The 19,564-nt window shown below is 28.5% G+C and overlaps 1 protein-coding gene across 1 annotated transcript; it reads right to left on the minus strand.

Annotated features, from left to right (window-relative positions):
* Nucleotides 1-17,736: 17,736 nt before the first annotated feature.
* Nucleotides 17,737-18,726, minus strand: LOC100797628 (E3 ubiquitin-protein ligase RHA2A). The gene has a single exon (XM_041013256.1). It carries the CDS (start codon nt 18,569-18,571, stop codon nt 18,074-18,076), a length of 498 nt encoding a protein of 165 aa, XP_040869190.1. The 5' UTR covers nt 18,572-18,726; the 3' UTR covers nt 17,737-18,073.
* Nucleotides 18,727-19,564: the final 838 nt, after the last annotated feature.

The following is a 19,564-nucleotide window of genomic DNA, read 5'->3' on the forward strand; positions in this document are numbered from 1 at the left end:
TCAAATTTTAAAAATAAAAGTTGTCTTAAAAATATGCTTAATACATTCAAATATTCAAATAAATACAATAAATTAAACACACGCGCTCAATCCCATAGTTAAAGAAAGTATGTCTAAATATTACTACGAACATATAAAATAAAATTTAAACGTATATAATTGCTAAACTTCAATTGCGAGTTATTTAGTAACATTTTATCTATACCAAAAACAATTTAATACTAACATTTTATAAGAATACCTGTTTCATCGTATTAATTTATTTCATATAAAATTTTCAGCTAAATATTTTTCAAACAATTTAATTATTTTCAGTTTATTAACTAATTATATATTTCATATTTGTTTAGTGAAAAAAAAATAGGAATTATTATAAATATTGAATTTAAAAAGATCATAAAATGCACCAATAATCAAACTAATTATAAAATATAAGTATAAAAAAGAGTAAGAATCTAAGTATTTTTTTAGGATTATAAACTCTCTAAAAAAAATTTAGACCATAATTTAAATTTGTGGAGTATAATAAATTTATTAATTTTTATGAAAACTACTTCAAAAATTATATTAATAATAAGATTGAAGAATGTTTTAAAATTATTTTATAATGTCATGTGATTAAACTCTTAGATATTTGATGATTTAATTAAGTTTATGGTGGAATTGGTTATTCTCTAAATGACATTTTAATGATGTAATGCTGAAGTCAAAATTGACACAATCACCCTGCCACATAGACTACTAAGTGGGACACAGCCCATGTGTCTCCTGGGTCCCATTCTATTGTTGTTTTGTTTATCTATCTAGTTGGAGTCAACTTTGATGAAATGAAATGGCCTTCTTATCCCAATGAAAGACACATTCACGTGTAACATCCGTTCGATAAAGATCGGAAGGTGCTGCGTCGTTCTATTTCTCACGATAATGTTGAACTAGAAGAGGACCTTTTTGCTTTGGACGGAGAATCATAACAAGACTACTAAGACACAATGTAAGTATTTTTAAAGTTTACATGCAAGTATTAAACTCAACAGATTACCACAACTATAGGATGCATTTTCGAAGAATTTTAGTAACAATTTTTTTATTCATTGAAATTAAAAAAATATTTATAATAATTCATTACTCACACACATCGTCTCATTAATTTAACTAGACTTCATAATAAAATGTTAATCATATTTATTTATTCATTTAATATTTTTCAGAATTATATTAAAGGAGTAGCTTTTTTTTATGAGTAAAAAAGAATACAAAATTACTTTTCTTTTATTAGATACATGACCACTATACCAGTACAAGACCTATCTAAATTGATTGTAAAATTGAATTGGCAAATAAGTTCTGTACTATCCTTACGGGATTAGACCCCAATCTGACAGCCTTTGCCACAAAATACGCATTGCATATCGAAAGCTCAATAGATCCACGTGCTTGGATCGTTTTGAGAAAGTTAAAAGCTTTTGCACACCTTCTTCACTTAGCTAGTGTATGATGTAGTAGATTTTATTTAGATTTAATTACTTACTTAGTTTTTATATTTATATAATTTTCACATTTTAATTCTTATATTTAAAAATTATTTATCTTAGTCTTCACATATACACTTGTTAATGAGTTAATCTGTTCTAGTTTTATATCGTCCAAAAATTGTATGTATTGTAAGAACTAAATAAATAATTTTTAAATATAAAGACAAAAAGGTAAAAATTGTACTAGTACAAAGACTAAATAAATAAATAATTTTGTTTATGTAGCCGCTGCACTCTGTAAAATACCTCCTTACCAGCGTGAAAACGGCAATTTTACTGCAAATAAGAGGTACCACGTGAAGAAATAATTCAACTGATTAAATTGTACGAGTGACATGCGAGATTAAAACCTATTGAGTGGTGAATTAAACCTCTGTCTAACCAAAACAAATTAATTTGATTTGTATGCTACTTTTGTGTAAGACTAGATAGCATTATTGTATAATTCTAGAAGACACAGGGTTTTCATTTTCAACCAACAAAGTAAAGCAAAATTGAACAACAGCAAAAAGAAGAAGGAATCTATACCGCTGACTTGTTGGTGTGCTTTTTTAAGGTCTTGCTTTTTTCTATTCTGATGGCCAAATCTATAGTAAAGTGATTGAGCAGCACATTTTGTTAGTACAGGTGCGTTCTTTCTCTATCATGTTCAAAAGTATGTTCCCAAGTGTCTCAGATTTTTAGTCTTTATCATACCAGCAATGTGGTAGACAACGACTTTGGTGCCCATTATATTTTTCTTATAATCCAAGGCCTAGTGCCCCAACTTCATTTTCTCAAAATATGTCTGTCTGGCGTATTTCTGATTTCTCTTACTTTTAAATTTCATGTTACCCATCCCACTCGCACACCCTTTTCTTCCTACCTAGCTACAAGACAAACACCGTTCGACCTTTTGGAATCTTATGATAATCGATCATTGCACAATAATTGGATAAATGTGTTCATAAATTACTGCACGCGTTAGTTCTGAGATGATTAATTTTTATTTTGCTGATAGAAATTAATGAATGTACGAACGCTCAATTGCGATAAAACGATATTTCTAACGTAAAATTAACTAGTACTAGTATAAACGTGATCAGATCGATCCACATGAACGGTTAATTATGAGTAGGGATATAATCTTTGACTATGACAAAGCTAGGGCTGTTACAAAAGCAAAGAAAGATTGCATGAGGGTAGAATTTGTAAGTCTCTTTTTCTCCTTGTCTTCCCATTTACTGCAACAACAACTAAATTTCAATGCGCATGCAATTGTGATAGCCTAGTTCGAAATGTTGACGTTCCTTGTGCGTGGAGTCCACACGTATATTGCACGTTGACTGGACTTGGAAAAATTATTCAGTAAATTCCTGGACAAAAGTTGTTTACACATTCGTCATGTGAATTGCGAGTGCTTGCTCAACTGTTCAAGCAAACACACTCAGCGTTATGAAAAAAATGAAGAGGTAGAGAAACTAATTACGCGGAAATAAAGAAAATCAATCTTTGGGGTCTATTATATAACTTCAAGAAGTAACTTCTTAATTAATAAAGTGATCCCCTGTGTGGGTAATTTTGACACTTGAGCTACTCAACAATATTAAGTTTGGTTGATATAGTATAAGTTAAGCTCTAATTCGCTTTGGGCATAAAGATTCAAACCTTAACATGTATTGTTATTAGAAGCAGAGATTTTAAATACGAATGAGAAAGTATATGACATTTAAACTTCTACCACTAATATGAAAGTTGTTACCCAATTACGTTTACGACCATGTTGCTTTGGGCATTTTTTTTTATCCCTTCGTTGGTGGTGTTGATTACTTAATCATCCGCGTCAAATTGGACGCACAAATTGGTGGGGTTAGCTGCACCTTGGGCCAATCATCCGCCCCCATATCCATTCACTCCAATCTAGGGTAATGCCCCACTACTACACACTACCCTTCTCAATAATAAGGTAATAAATCCAAAAAGTTTCTCATAAAAGCTTGTGTGTTGAGCTAAGTGAGAAAATAGTTAACCACATTCACTACCAAACACCAATTTTCTAAGCAAGCCACGTTCACATACGCAGACAAACAAACCCCATCAAACCCCTACAATTTTCTCCCTTCCCTCTTCCTCTTTAACCCACGAAAAATGAATATGAAAATTCCAAGAGCTTTGGAAACCGAGTTAGTGGACATTTTGGCATTCCCCACAAACATGCCCTTAACTATATTAGACCAAGAATTTCAACTCCGCTTTTTTTTTTTTTTTCTTCACATGCATATTATAAACGAGAATAATAATAATAATAATACAGAACCAAAAGCTAAAATCTCGCCTTTATATACGACCCATCATGTCACCCCTTGTCCCTATGCTCACACCCTCTCACTCTCTATTCCAAGTCTTTTTTTGAGCCTTAGCTTAGCTATAGCTTTCCCATTTCCATTTTCTTGAGCCTTTCTTAGCCTTGTCACTCATCCATTATCATTTATAACTTTTTTTTTCATCACCCCACAAACATGGCCTCTAGGAGGGTGTCTTTGAGAGTTCAAGCTAAGGTGGTGAAGGATGCTCGTTCCGTCGTAGACGACGGTGGTGTAGTGTGGTGGAAGGGTATTTCCGTAAATATGCGTAAAAGCTGATGGTGAATGAAGGAAACAACACAGCACAAAGGCTTTGCAATTGCACTCTCCCGAGTTTCTACCTCATCACAATATTGTGAAGAAGAAATTGGGAGAGTGTTATCATTGCATCGCGGGGAATTGAGGGTAGCGGTCCGAATTACCTTTAAAGTTTAGGTCCTTAAATTTTGTATTTTACTTCTTCTTACGTATTTGCCAATGATTTTTTTTTCTTTGGGTTATTTATTTTTATGTTAATGTTATGATGGAAGAAGAATCATGGGATGTAAGAGATGCATACGAGGTTGCTTTGTTGGTTGTGGTGTGGTTTTGGTCAAATGGGTATCATGGGGAGTTTTGTTCTTAGTTTGTTGGTTGGTTAATTTAGGAACTTAATGCTTCTGGCATGCATCACTTACACCCATCAATGTATTTTCCTTTTGTTGTGAGTTTTATATAAAGGGGATGAATTAAGGACTTTGGTTTTCTTAATTTTCCGTTGTGTCGCTCTTCTTCAGCTTTTGATTTTTCCTTCCTTCGATAGGGGATGCAAAGCAGACAACGATAAGATACCAAACGCCCGAAAGAAAATAAAAAAAGAATGAGAGAGGCAAAAGCAATGGAAAAAGCAGAGTGTGCCTTTGGTGAAAGAAAGTTGATCACTTAGGACTTTAATGTCTGTTTCAGCACGAACTTGGAATGAAAACCAATTAATGATAAATGAATATTCCAGCGTAGATTGAATCGCAAGAAATTAATCAAATTGGATACATATGACACGTCTTTATCAATGTTAACTACTAGAAGCTAGTTTGTCTTTTAACTAATGTACCCGTGCATGAAACATGAATAACGAAAAGGATTAGCTTGAATTAAAACCCCTTTTAGTAGCCAAAATTAGAATTCCCTTCCACTGTCTATAATTGTCTCAAAAGGTCCTGTATTCGTACGTTATTAAAACTACTGCATAAACAGTCAAGAAAATATTATAGAATTATAAAAATTCAACATTTTGGGGTTGAACATTTTCAAAATAGAAAAAGTATTTTGTATGAAATTAAAATAATCCACTATATTTGTTATCATTATTTTTTTTTTGAAAAATAAAAGTGAAAATATGTGATTTGAACTTTTAGGATGGGATTTTTTTTTAACACATGACACCAGAGAAATGCTAGAGAGAGTATCAGGAGAGAGTCTTAGAAATTATAAAGAAAGAATCATTAAATAAAAAGAAAAAAGAAAAACCTACCAAAAAGTTTTACACATGTTTACTAGTTATCTTTAGTTTATTTTTTTTAGTCTTTATTTATTAGGTGCATGTCAAATAAAAAGGGAAGGGTAGTTACGATGTAGAAAAAGAATAAAAAGAGTAGTTGTTGTCTGCCGGTGCCTGAGACAGTTTGTACAAACCGCCCTTCTAGTCTTAGCTAACAGAGGTAAAGTTGGCAAATTTGATTTGGCCTGCCCAAAAGCTATAGAAAAAAAGTGTCTTTACTGAACATTAGTTATCATTAACATTATTAAGCAAAAGAACTTTTTGAGTTTTGACATTAATTATCCCTAATCACATGATGAACCCCGCTGAACGAGAGGCCATTGTATTGTATGAAGTCGGCTTTTCAATTAATCCTCCTCCGAAGATTAAGGAAAATGTGGGGTACTTAGTAAGAGGAGATAAATAACATTAATTCAGAAGTTAATCTCTAGCTTATTTTGACTTAATTTTATGCTTCTTCTGAGTTCTAAGTGATTTCTATTAGTAGTGTCGAAATGTCATTGGTTTCATGTTTGATAATTTCAAATTATCTAAAGCCCAGAAAAAACTACACACGAATACTGCGATATAAAGGCAGACCCATAGCATGATGCAAGATAAGCAAAGAAGAGAACCCATGCCACCACAGGTGGGTTCTGTAACAAATTAGCCATGAATTACTGAATGTGACATACTGACATATATTACAAGAGGCGATAATCAAGCAAATTGCGTTTAATACTTTTCTATTAATTTTTTATCATTACTTTTTTATTATTTGACATTACTTTTAACTTTATTGTTATAAGATTAAAATCCATACTGTTAACTAAGAGGTGTCGAGCTGAATTCGCAAAAAATACAAGGAATACTAGTGCAATATATTCAATAAATTATATGTATTATATTTATTTAAATTTTGTATTAATAAAATTATTTAATACTACCTTAATATCACTCTTATTAAAATAGAAATTCAACTTATAATTATAATTTCATGTTTGATTTTTTTCACAAAAAAAATGTAGAAATTATAATTTTAAACCAAATTCAATTCAGTCAAATAATAAAATATGAAATAAATTCTTTTTCTTCTTCTTATTATATATAACTATGCATTAATTTATATTAAAAATATTTGTTATCTAATAATGATTTTAATATATATATATATATATATATAAATATAAATTCAATTAAAATTTATATTTTTAATATACACATATTATGATTACATTTATTGAATCCAATAAATATGTTATATTTAATAAATATAATAATTGAAAAATATCAGTATATTAATATAAATACTATATTTAATAAAATTATTCAAACCTATCATAAGAGGAGATTAAAATTGTGGATTAGGAATTAATGGACAGCAAAATTGTAATTTAGTCTAATAACTAATACCATATAAAAAAATTTGTTTTTTCATTAGTAGTTTCGGCGTTTAGAGGAAGTGGTACATAAATGTTATACACAGAAACGAACTTTTGTTTTTACATAGGATCAAATAATGTGGGTATTGAGTGTAATTTGCTAAAAATACAAAAAGTATGAATGTAATTTATTCTTTGAAATATGTTTTTAGGTAGAGCTTTCAAATTGGTTAGTTCCACTCACATCTTAATTGGATTAAAGGAGTTGATCCATTTAAAATTAAAAGATATTTTTTTAAAAAAAAAAGAAAGTTCAATGAAAATTTAATTCTTTTTAAAAAAATTGAATATTTATATTAACAAAACTTTGAATAATCAACGTAGCATTATTTTTAAATCTCATGAGTTTAAAAATAAAAAACATTTGTTAAATCCTCCACTAGAGATCCAACAATAAGACATATCAACAAGTTAGAAAATACCTTGTGTGCAGCAAATGCAAACCAAATATCTATGATAAATTGATAATCATGTAAATATAATAATAAAAATTTAGAAAAATGACAAAAACATTTGAAGTTTTTAGATAATAGTTAAGAAGGGTTAGGTTACTTATTAAAATTTAGGTGGGTCATTGAATTAGAATTTTCATTTTTATCGTATTATATATATAATACAATAAAAATGAAAATAAATTAATATTAATTTATGAATAAAACTAAAAAAATGAATCAAATAAGATAAAACCCTCCCAAATCTTTCTTTAATTTGAACTTATCAGGTTCAAAATCTTTTTATTTTTTATTTTGAAATTAAAAAGTCCGTCCCAGCACGGATTCAGAGTGGGTCGGATTTATCCGTGGGTTCAGTTCGGTTTGACGCTCAAGTTTTGGATTGTAAAATGAACATTCACAACCAGTAGCAATACAAATCCGACACCCTACTAACCATCCAAAATCAAATCCGTTCTACAACAGCTTCTGACTCTCTTCATAAAAAGTTGGAATCTTGTCTACATCAGGGAAATTCAAAAGGGTCATTTCATCTGAAAGGAGCATGAATGCCGATGCTCGTATACGTAGGCACTACTGCAGATAGCTAGCATAAAAAAAGAACATGTTTCCCTTCATGAGCTCTTTTAAAGGTTGAATCATTTGTGGGTTTAGACTTTAGAACAATTTACAGATCCTATTTGTGTGTGAAAAAATTAGCTTTTGATAGCGAATGTCACCATGAATACCTGATCAATCTATTGACTGCAATCGCTGCAGGATGCAACTTCCATTTGCTAAGCTGAGCTGACATCAACAGTGCTGATTAATTGCTTGTCATATAGTTATAACTGACTTCACATGGTATTTCCCAACACCAAACTCCAACACGTTTTGGATTTTCAACCCTATGTGAACTAATATAGACACATGTGGATAGTATGTATTAGGTTTATGGATTTTGTGATGTGTTATATGTATTTTGGTTGCTTTGTTGATGTCACAAGGGTTTTGAGGATAGTTTCTATCCTTCTCCTATATTAGAATCCTTATTCAGAATTACATGTTAAGATTATGTTGGAATTTTTTATTCCAATGACTAATATGCGCTAATATTATAAAACAATTATATTAATTATTTATTATTAGTAGATTTTATTTTATGTGATCAAATTAAATGAGTTTGTTAGACAACTAAGATGATGATATAGACTTGAATGAGCATATATCAGTGTTGACTCATTAAGTAATAATGAGAACCTTATTAAGTTAATAAACTATAGGAAGATTATGATACCAATATATCGAGCTAAGGATTAAAGAGGTTTCGATTGAGGAAGAACCATGAAGTCACTAGTTATGCTATTAACCATATATCCATTATCTTTGTAACATTCCGTAAGAGATCCTAAGAAAAGTATATAGATAAAAAGTCACCTATAGATTCAGATTCTGTTGTGTTTGTTTGATTAATCATGATGGATTCAGGTATTTCTAAAACTCTTCTTAATAATTTAATGTAATATGTTCTTGGTGGTTATTAATATTTTATAAGGATCTCCTAAAATTCCAATAGATTAGCAATGATTGTTTATTTCGCTTTCACCCTTTCCAAATATAACTCTATCTAGATGAAGTATATGGCATATTTCAGGATTAAATTGTTTAAAGAGTTTTAGATTATTATTTAGTATTTTTTGAACAAATATTCTAACATGACCCTATGGTTGTCAAAAAGAAAGTGTATAATCAGGAGTCAGGACCACCATGAATTAATTGTTGGCGGCTTAGGCGAAAAGGGTAGCTGATATTTCTCCATTCTCTTCATTTTGCAGTACAATCTCTTTGCCTTGAGATTGCAATATAATGAGCAAGGGCAACAAGGGAGAGACAAGTAAAGGAATTAATGATTGAAGGTTCTTTGATTCTCATCTTTGGAAAACTTTGAACTTGGCTCAGCTTGCTAGAGCAGGAAAGTTAGTTGTCATTTTCATTATTAAATACTACATATGAGAGGACATTCGTTGAAGGGTCGTTGGTATGCGCCTATATTTAAGATGAAGATGAACATCAACTATATTGTTCAATGGTTTTTGGTCATAATTTAAGATGCTCCAATGAATCTTAAATAAATCTGATGTTGAGTCTCTTGCAAGATTCTATGACAGTGTGACATTTCGGCTGGGATCAAGTTTTTTTGTCCAGGTCAACGAACTAGGAAGCATTAATTCATACTCATGATTCACTTGTTTTGGCAGCAATCTACCAGCAGTATAAGTTTTTAGAATTGTCATTTTGTTTACTCAAATAACAGTCACTCAAACCTAGAGTTTATCTTCTTTTTGCCTCCTCTACAAAGAGACGATAGGCTAAATTTAGAGAATAACACCTAAAAAAATGAGGCTTGAAACGAGAAGCAAAAATGTTACTACCAGAAACTGATCCTTAACTGGAGAATGGAGATATATTAATTTAGTAGATAGAAAGAGATTAATACAATGAAATCCTAATAAATTTAAATGTAATTGTGAAAAATTATATAAACTATTAACAGTAAAGTAGCTAAAAGAATCTTTTATATATATATAACAAAAAGAGCTAGTATATCTTATTTTGTGTTTTAGCTACCAGTCTCTGTTTCTAGTGGATTGGATTAAACAGGTCTATTTGCAGGCCATATTGATACCATAAAATTGATAACATAAAGGAACATAGTATATTATAAGGTTAAATATCTAAGTGGGTGGCGCATAATCTCAACTCTTAACACTTTTGGTTTAAGATAGTAAAGATAATTCAAAGTCAAATTATTGCTCACATTAAAAAAATAATAAGGAATCCAATGTGATGCAACCAAGAAGAAACCGATATTATCAATAATGAGACCCGGTCAATAATTTGGCATATGCAGATGTAGAGATGCTAATGTGCTGAACCTGAAATATAAGAGAGTACTACAAATGCTAAGAAAGATAGCATTGAATTAGACTTTAGAGCTTCAGATCAATCCACACCATCCTATGTAGCTTTGTTCTCTCCCCGATATATTATTAGGTAGTTCGAAACTAGTACTATATTATAAAAAATACATAGAAAAATAACATTTAATTATAAAGAACCCAAACTATGTTTGAGGCTCACAATGGAGGCCCCTTTCCAGAAAGGAGCAACCCACGATGAACTTGGCCTTACACTGTTTAATTCCATCATGACCCAGAAACGATAATGTATATCGGTATATGTTGCAACCTGAATTTGTTCTTTTAAATTACCAGTTATTTTCTTTTGTTAGCTCAAATAATGATGAGATAAATATTTTCAAGGGAACTTTTTTTTTTTTTGGTGGAGATTCAGAGATCTAGTTTATTTGATTCAACAGTGAATTGTTGTAATTTAAGAATAACGATGAAAGGAAAATTTAAGAATAATGTTGCTTTAATACTTTTGATTTTTTTTCCACAATATTGTTTTCACAAATTTTTTATTTATTTGTCTAGGTCATATTTTATTTTATTGTGGAATGTATTATAAAAAGATTTATAAAACACCTTTCCACATTCAATCATAATTTATTGTTAATATGAATTTTAAAATAATTATTATAAAAATTATCAAACTTATTATATATTATATATGATAAAATTATGATTAGATAATGATGTAAATTTTTTTATAATATATTCAATGTATAATCCTTCTTCTTTTATAACAATATATCTTCAAAATAATTTTACTCAAAATATGGAAAGGTCGTCGCGCCAATGAGTGTCGAATCTCCAACTTACCTTTTTTTCTCCCAAGTCTTCATCTTGGTCATGGACTCGTCAATCATGCCATAGAATTAATTAAAAATAAGTGATTCAATGTAAAATAATAATCTAGTACTAGTTAATTTATATTTATTTACAATCTTAAAGTTATTTTTTTGAAATAAAAAGCAGCTGATTTTATGAGTTGTTGAAAATAGCTTGTGATTTTAATTAAATTTTAGATTTTCTTTCAATTTCTGATTATTTTAAAAATTTGAAATAAATGCATGAAAAAACTTTTAAAATGATTATTTTTTTAAAATAGAAGTAATTCTTTAACGTAAAAAGACGTAATTAACCAGAGGAAGAAAAAAAAACTACATTCACGTATTTCACTTATTTTGTTATTTGAACTTTATAACATTTTTCTTGAAGAGGTGTTTCACCAAAAATATATATATATATATATATATATATATATATATATATATATATATATATATATATATATATATCTTAAGTCTTTAAGTTATGTTACTTGTTATAGTCTCAAACTAAAACCCATGTGATATTATTAATCATCGATGTTGTTATCACAATCTTATCATAATCCAAACAGCTAGCTATGTATCCATCCTTCTCAGATCTACCTGTCACCAAACTTTTTACTTTTTAGTCATTTAAAGTTTCTTCCCCTAATAGAGTCGTCCAGGGGTTGGTTTTGGTTTTCATCAAATTCATACTGAACTCAATTAAATTTTACTGGTTTCGGTTTGATTTTTATAATTTTTTTAAATTCAATCCAACTTATTTATAGACGATTTGATTTGGTTCGAGCCAACCAGCTATCCACTTAAATTTGATCTTTTCTTTTCTTATAACTATTATTTTATATCATGATTCATCTAAATTTTTAATATAATTAACATCATATTATCAAATGTTTGAAAGTAGTAAAATTGATTTATTTAATACTGTCAATATAATATTCTAAAATAGACTAATACAAACTTAAACAAAATATTCTTCAATGAGATTTATTATAATAATTTGAATTACAACTATTTTTTACAAACTAATTTCTTGTAATAAATTTTATTACAACTGGATTTATTGCAATTAGATCTACTGAAACAACGAACAAAATATGATCTATTAATATTATAAACAAACATGATAGAAGAAATAAATATATAAAAAAGGTTAAACAAATAACAATATACTTAAAAGTAATATCTTAAGAAATTCTAACATTATTAGTCCTAATAACATTTGTTGTTCCAACACTTAGAGTCTTAATATTAGTATTATTTAAAGTCAAATTAAATAACTCTAAAAAGTTTGATGTTCGATAATTATCGGATTTATATGTCTAAACCCGTGACTTAACCCGTATATGAATACTTTTCATAAATGTTAATTGAATGAAAACTTTTCATAAATGTTAATATAAACTAATTTAATTTATATAAAAAAAATTCATTTCTAAACAAAACTTTAGTTCTTTTTACTTCTATAACTTTAGTTCTTTTTACTTCTATTTTTTTTCAACAGCCATCGTCCATCGATTTTGGTCCATTCAACTTCTATTATCAATTATCTCGTTACAAAAATATTTGTATATTTTTCAAACTGTTAAGAGTACGTTCCACTTTTCATCTTTAGATATTTAGCAAAGAAAACAAAAAAAAAGCTTCCTGGTGACGTGGAAAGCGATAACGTGCTGTATTTTGAAAATTATAAAGTCTGCCATGGGATATGATTAGGGAAATAAAGATTTTTAATTAAAAAGAAAATATAAAGCAATAATAATCAATTTCCTTATCATTTATTGTCCCATCCTATAATAATAGTTATGTAAGAAAAACATTATCATAAAATAATTATTATTTTAGTTTTTAATATAATATTAATTTTTTACTTCATAATATTAATAATATAAGATTAAAAAGAAAAGTTGAATTAATATAAGATTAATTTTATAAAAAATTTATTTTCTTTTATTTATTGATTGATGTTTATGTGTAAAATAATTTAGGAGGATAATTATATTAGTAGGACGGAGGAAATATTGATTAAAAAGTATATTATTCTATTAACCAATAAAGTTACGTAAAAAAATATAAGAGAAAAAATGACATTATAATAAAAATAAAATAGGTAAATTAAGTATCTTAAAATATCACTTCAAAAAAAGTATCTTAAAATATAGTACAGATATCTTTGTTGTTAATACTAAATATTCTTTTATTTTATAAAATTAAATTAAAGAAATGATATTTTAAAACTGAAGAGGTGATTGTAGAATTTTTTTAAAAATTACACTAATCTCTTTGAAAGCTTAACTTAACTAGTATATTAGCATGTGTATTGCACATTATAAATATTTATTTTATATAACAAAAATTTATAGTTTATAATAAATAAATATTTCTAAATATATAAAATATATTGTAATTAAAATTTGTGATAAATAAATATTTTTAACATATAAAGTATATTTAAAAATTATAATAAATAACTTATGTTGTGATATATTATTATTTTTAATTTTTGATATTTTAAAAAATTCTAATTAAAATTAAATATGTTGAAAATGATAGATGGAAAGAGATAAAAAAAAGTTAGGTTAAACCATTTAATTGATATTAAAATTATAAGAAGAAATTCATATCAAATACATGTTAACAACATATTTAAATTTTAGAGATAATATATAAGAGAGAGTTTAATAATGTGCACACATTTATTTTTTAATATAAATACCTTAACAAATAATTAAATATTATCTTAAAATAGTTAATGGTGTAACTTGTTAACATATTTATACTTAAAAAAAAAATAAGTATGTATACACTAATAAATCCTACAAATATTTGTTAACGTGAACACATTTTTATTTAATACCAGGTATATTCTCATGACCTTTGAAAATCATTTTGGACTGTTAACGAGTGAAATAATCAATTTTCCTGAGCATTATAAATTAAAGTATGAAAATTCAAAAGAATTAGAATGATTGAGTGATGAACAACGAGATCTATTTAATGTGATAACGATTATCATTGATAACTCAAGGATGTTGAAGGTTCGATCACATCCTTCACGAGTTTTATTTGGCATTGAAGTCCTTTGGTTTGGAAGCACAAGATGGATGGACAGGAATGAAGAGAAAACACACAGAAAGTTGACCATGTGAATTTAACAACAGCAATGACGATGCAATCAGAGAGAAAAATCGTGGACTGTTCTTTGACACAGTCCATTACTTCTACCAAAGTTGTACAACGCTGGCTTAAGCCACGATTGAGTCCATTCTAATTTCTAACGTATCATGCAAACAACAAAAAATGTGAAAGTGATGCAGCAAAGAGGCCCAATGCCACCAAAACTATTCAAATGTCACAATCGTCCTATTAATGTGCTACGGCAACCAGCTCAACCCCATTTTATACTAACATCTATGAAATCAAGGAAACCTTCCCATCCAAATCCTCTACTGCCTCCAATGCCACCAATTTGTGATTTCAATTTTCATCCAGATGGCACTCTAACTAATGCTACCAGTGTACATTACATGTCCTGAATCACATAGTATTATGTACGATAAATAAATTTACTGAATTAATTTTGATAATAATTATTTTAAAAGTTATACTAAAAATAATTTTTTCAAATTAACCGTGTCAAAATATTTCAAAATAAATTTTATTCTTCATCTTCTGCTACCCATGAAACATCTTTTCTCATTTGTCTAAGGTTGTTCCAAAGAACAGTATTTTTTTTTGGACTTTAAAATTTCATGATAGAATTTTGATAGTTAGAGATAACAATTAGTTTTGCATGAGCAGATAAGATCTTTTTTCATTTTGGCAAGTACATGAATTTTAGATTCCTTTATTTTGTTGAGCAATCAACATCTAGGGAGTGTGAAATGGTCCTATATTTCACCACCCTTCACAATCTGGACCATTATTGCTGCTCGTGATACTAAACTTGTTATAAACAAGGCTGCAATTATGATGCGGAGATTGTAGACTCAGTCTCAAGTTTTATTGTTTAGTATAAAAATTCATACAAAGATTGAATTAAGAATCATTGGAGTTGTTTGTTAAAATAATACATATCAATAATACCAAGGTTTTTGCACTTCACTAATTTTATTTTATTTTTCTATTTGTAAGAGAGAAACAATGTTTTTATTATTTCACAAAAATCAGTTGATGTAATATAGACATGTTACACTCTGTAAAGTGCGGATGCTAGTGTAGGGAAAATAGGAAGAAACAGGCCGTGCAAAATAGGCAAGTCAATCAAGGCAGTTGCTCCCAATTTTTTTTTCCATTTATGTTTATTATAATGCTGTTGAGATCTTAGGCCACAAATATTTGTACTCACTATTTATTCCCACTCATTAAAAAAAAAATATTTGTTCTCATTATTCCTATATCACACTTAAGAATTTATGGTTATTATGGATATTGATGACTGTGTCTGTATTAACAATATATTAGTAACTTCTACGAAAACTAATTTAAGGACGAACTCATTTTAAATATTTTACTAATTACTTCTTTCATATCAAAATAAAAATTATATTTGAAAAAAAAGTCTCAAATTAAATAGGTCAAATAGTCTATTTGATCATTTATCTTTCAAAAAAATTTAATTTATTTTTTATCTTAATTTTGATTCATTTTAATCTTTTATATTTTAAAAAATTTAATTTGATCATTTATTTCATTGTTAATTCATTATATATATATATATATATATATATATATATATATATGAAGAATGATTAAATTGTATTGGTGTAATATTATTACACTATTTTATAACTTTCAATTAAATAATATTTTTTTAAAACTTATTTTTAGATTAAAAGTTCTTTTCACATGAATCACATATATAAAATTTCAGATTAATTTAAAAGTATTTTATTACTTTATTCTTATAGATTAAAATCAATGTAATATAAACCTTTTATAGTATATTAAAATAAATTATTTAATTATCTTTTTGTTATTGTTCAATTTACATAAAATTTTACAATTCAATCATTTTGATTATATAATTTTAACAAAACTTAATACACACGTGCAAAATAATGACTAACAACAACTAGACAACAGGAAATGTAATTTCAACTAACTTCACACTACAACTACCTAAGAAAACACTACCTATATCATTGCTGCTCAAAAAATATTGTTAAGAAACGGAAATATGAAAGTAATTCTCCTCAATAAAGAAAAAGAAATAGGAAAGTAATTACACATTGAGCTAAATTATTGAAACAATCAATCAATATATATAAAATGTACCAAAAGAATTGAATATGTAAAAATCAAATTTCTATGAATTAAAAATTTAAGTGCATTTTGGTTTCATGTTATAAAATTAATTATAATTCTAGAATTTATTTTAGGAAAATTTTTATATGTTGGTAAAAAATTTAGAATTAATTATAAATTTAAAATTAATTGTGTTGAACTTTTAGTAGTTATATATTAGATCTAAAATCTTATATTAAATAATACTTTTGACTTGATTTTATATTAAAAATATTTAAACATAAATCATATTACTTTAAAATTAATTTTATTAACACTAATTAAAAAACGCACTAATTTTATTGAAGAATTAAGACGCTAATTTGCTCTGCAGTTGCTGTGACGTAGATACTCGCGCGACACGCTGAACTCTAACTCGAACACAGCCTTTGCCAAATGGTAATTTCCACTCATACAAAACTGTACTGCCGCTCCTTCAATTTATGACCACAACAAGCCAATTTCACTCACTGCCCCAGCCACTACAAACCTACATTCTCCCAACTAATTTCCGGTTCTATTTCAAATGTAATGCATAAAAAAACAATTGCAAAACACACGAGCATAATATATATATAAAGAAATAAATATTTAATGCCACCTATTAATAAAAAAGGCAACATTTGAATAAAATTCCATAAATAATTTTTGACACTATTCACTTATTAAAATTGAAATTTCACTTTGATAAACAAAAGTTAGACACAATTTCATAAATACTGCTTATGAAAAAAATAATTTCATAAATACTTTTAGTACTATTATCGTATCAAAATTAAAATTTCACCTCAATAATTTGAGAAATCAAAATCAAAATTTTGTTTTGTTTTGGTTTGGGTAATTAGAAATAGAAATTTAATTCAATAATATAAATAATAATAATTTTCATTAAATATCAATATAGATTATTTAAATAAAACTCCAACTTTTATTAGAGAATAAGATAAAATAATGTATTTAAATTTTGTGTTTAGTCAATTTGTAACATGCTCGTTTTTTTTTTTTTTTTTGTAACACAACATGCTTGTTTTCTATAACTCGTGAAGTGTCAAATTTTGATTATGATTATAACAAACTTATAATCAGCAATAAAAGTGGTCTCAATAAGCCGCCCAAAATAAAAATAACGTAGGACTCAATAATTTCCACTTGCGTATATATGACTATATGTATCATAATTTTCTTTGGCAGTTTAGATAAATGCCGAAGGCCATTATTTTACTTCAACGTGTCTTTTGACTCTCTTTTTTATTTAATTTCCAGAAGAAAAATAAAATTCCCCCCTCTCTTGCAATAGCTGCTAGCTAGAAGCGGTGGTGAATGAGAAGTCCCACCAATCTTTACTTTGCTTCTCATGAAAAAAGGAAAAAGTTAAACCGAATATTCTCTTATGAAAACTTTACATCTACTATCTCCGATTATTGCCATGAACACATAGAGTCCAAAATTTACAGCATCTCAAAAAGGATTTTCAGACGGTAGAAAACCCTTCAAAAAATACCTTCAGCAAAATTACTGTTAAAAAAAAGAAAAGAAATCTAGCCTAATACCCTACACGGGGAGGAAAAAATTAAAAAAAAAACCCCTAGTATTAAAAAAAGGAGGGAAAGTAAAAAGGAAAAGAAAAAACAGAAAAAGAAACCCACGTCCAGCTCTGTAAAAAGTGGTCGCGAGAAAGGGGTAAAACCGTAAAAGTGGGAGTTCAGAAAACGAAACGGCTTCGCATCAGTGAAGAGAGAACCAAGAGATGAGTTGCTGGCCGAGGCGGCGCTCTGTGACGGCCACGCGCTCGTCGGAGAAGAGCGGTGAGCGGCAGAGTGGGCAGTTAAACTTGTAGTGGTGGAGCCAGCCGTCGAAGCAGCGGCGGTGGAAGACGTGGCGGCAGGGGAGCATGCGGACCTGGTCGCCGTCCTCGAAGGTGGCCTGGCACACGACGCAGGGGTGATGGTCGTGGCCGCCGGCGCCGGCGTGGTGGTGGTGGAAGAATTGGCTGCTGAGGGTTAGCTGATCGGAGAGCATGATGAGTCCGGCGAGGCCGGATCCGACGGCGGCGAGGAAGCGCTCGTCAACGATCTGGTCGGAGTGAAATCGGCACAGACCAAGGGTTTGCAAAAGCGCGAAAAGCATGGAGCGGAGGTAGTTGACGCAGGTCGCTATCTGCGCCAAGACCAGCAGCGGAATCGAACCCGACGACACGTCGTTTAATTGGTTTTGCAAACCCATGATTCTAAGTCTGCGATGAAGAATTGAAGAACACTAACGAATAGAGAGTAGTGAGGGAGAGAAGAATTGAAGAGCTAGCGGTGTTATGTATCGTGTCGTGTCGTATTTGTGTGGATTGCGAGAGAAGGAGAGGTTCCACCACTGTTATAAAAAGCCTCTCTGATGTGATGTGGGGGACTACACTTAGATAATAATTATTATATTTAATTCTTTAATTTTCAAATTAGTTATTGAATATGAATTCTGTGGTTTTATTGTAAATTAGTAACACAAGGTTTCCCTATTAAAATCTCTCTCTGGCTCTCTGGCTTTGTTTGAGGATTAGGTGTCCCAAAGGTCTTCTTCGTGTGACGGACAATAAGAGCCCTTTCTCAAGGGCCGTGTCCGTGTGTTACGGGTTCCCATTCTTTATTTTTTTTATTTTTTTATTTTGGGTTAAATTATTTATTTGATTTTTATAGTTTTATTATTCTTATTTTTTTATAATTTAAAATTAGTTTTTTAGTTTGTATATTTTATATTTTAATTTTCTTTTAGTCTCTATAATTTTAAAAGTGATTTTTTTAATTCTTATAATTTATATTTTAATTTTCTTTTAATCCCTTTAGTTTAAAAGTGATCTTTTTAGTCTATATATTTTATATTTTAATTTTATTTTAGTCATTATCATCAAAATATAAATAATATTATCAATTACAATTAATTACAAAAATATTAACAAGTAATTTGTAACTGGTTTATTGTAAGATAATTTGTAATATAAAAAATAATTGATAATTTATAACTAATTTTTAGCTAATTATTTTTATATTTTTTGTAATAAAGATTAAAATGTAATTAAAATATAAATTTAGACTAAAAATATCACTTTCAAATTATAGGGACTAAAAGAGAATTAAAATACAAATTATAAAGACTAAAAAAACACTTTTAAACTACATGAATTAAAAAAGAATTAAAATGTAAACTATAAAGACTAAAAAAATCACTTTC

This window comes from Glycine max, chromosome 20 (assembly GCF_000004515.6).
Source record: "Glycine max cultivar Williams 82 chromosome 20, Glycine_max_v4.0, whole genome shotgun sequence".
NCBI lineage: Eukaryota > Viridiplantae > Streptophyta > Magnoliopsida > Fabales > Fabaceae > Glycine > Glycine max.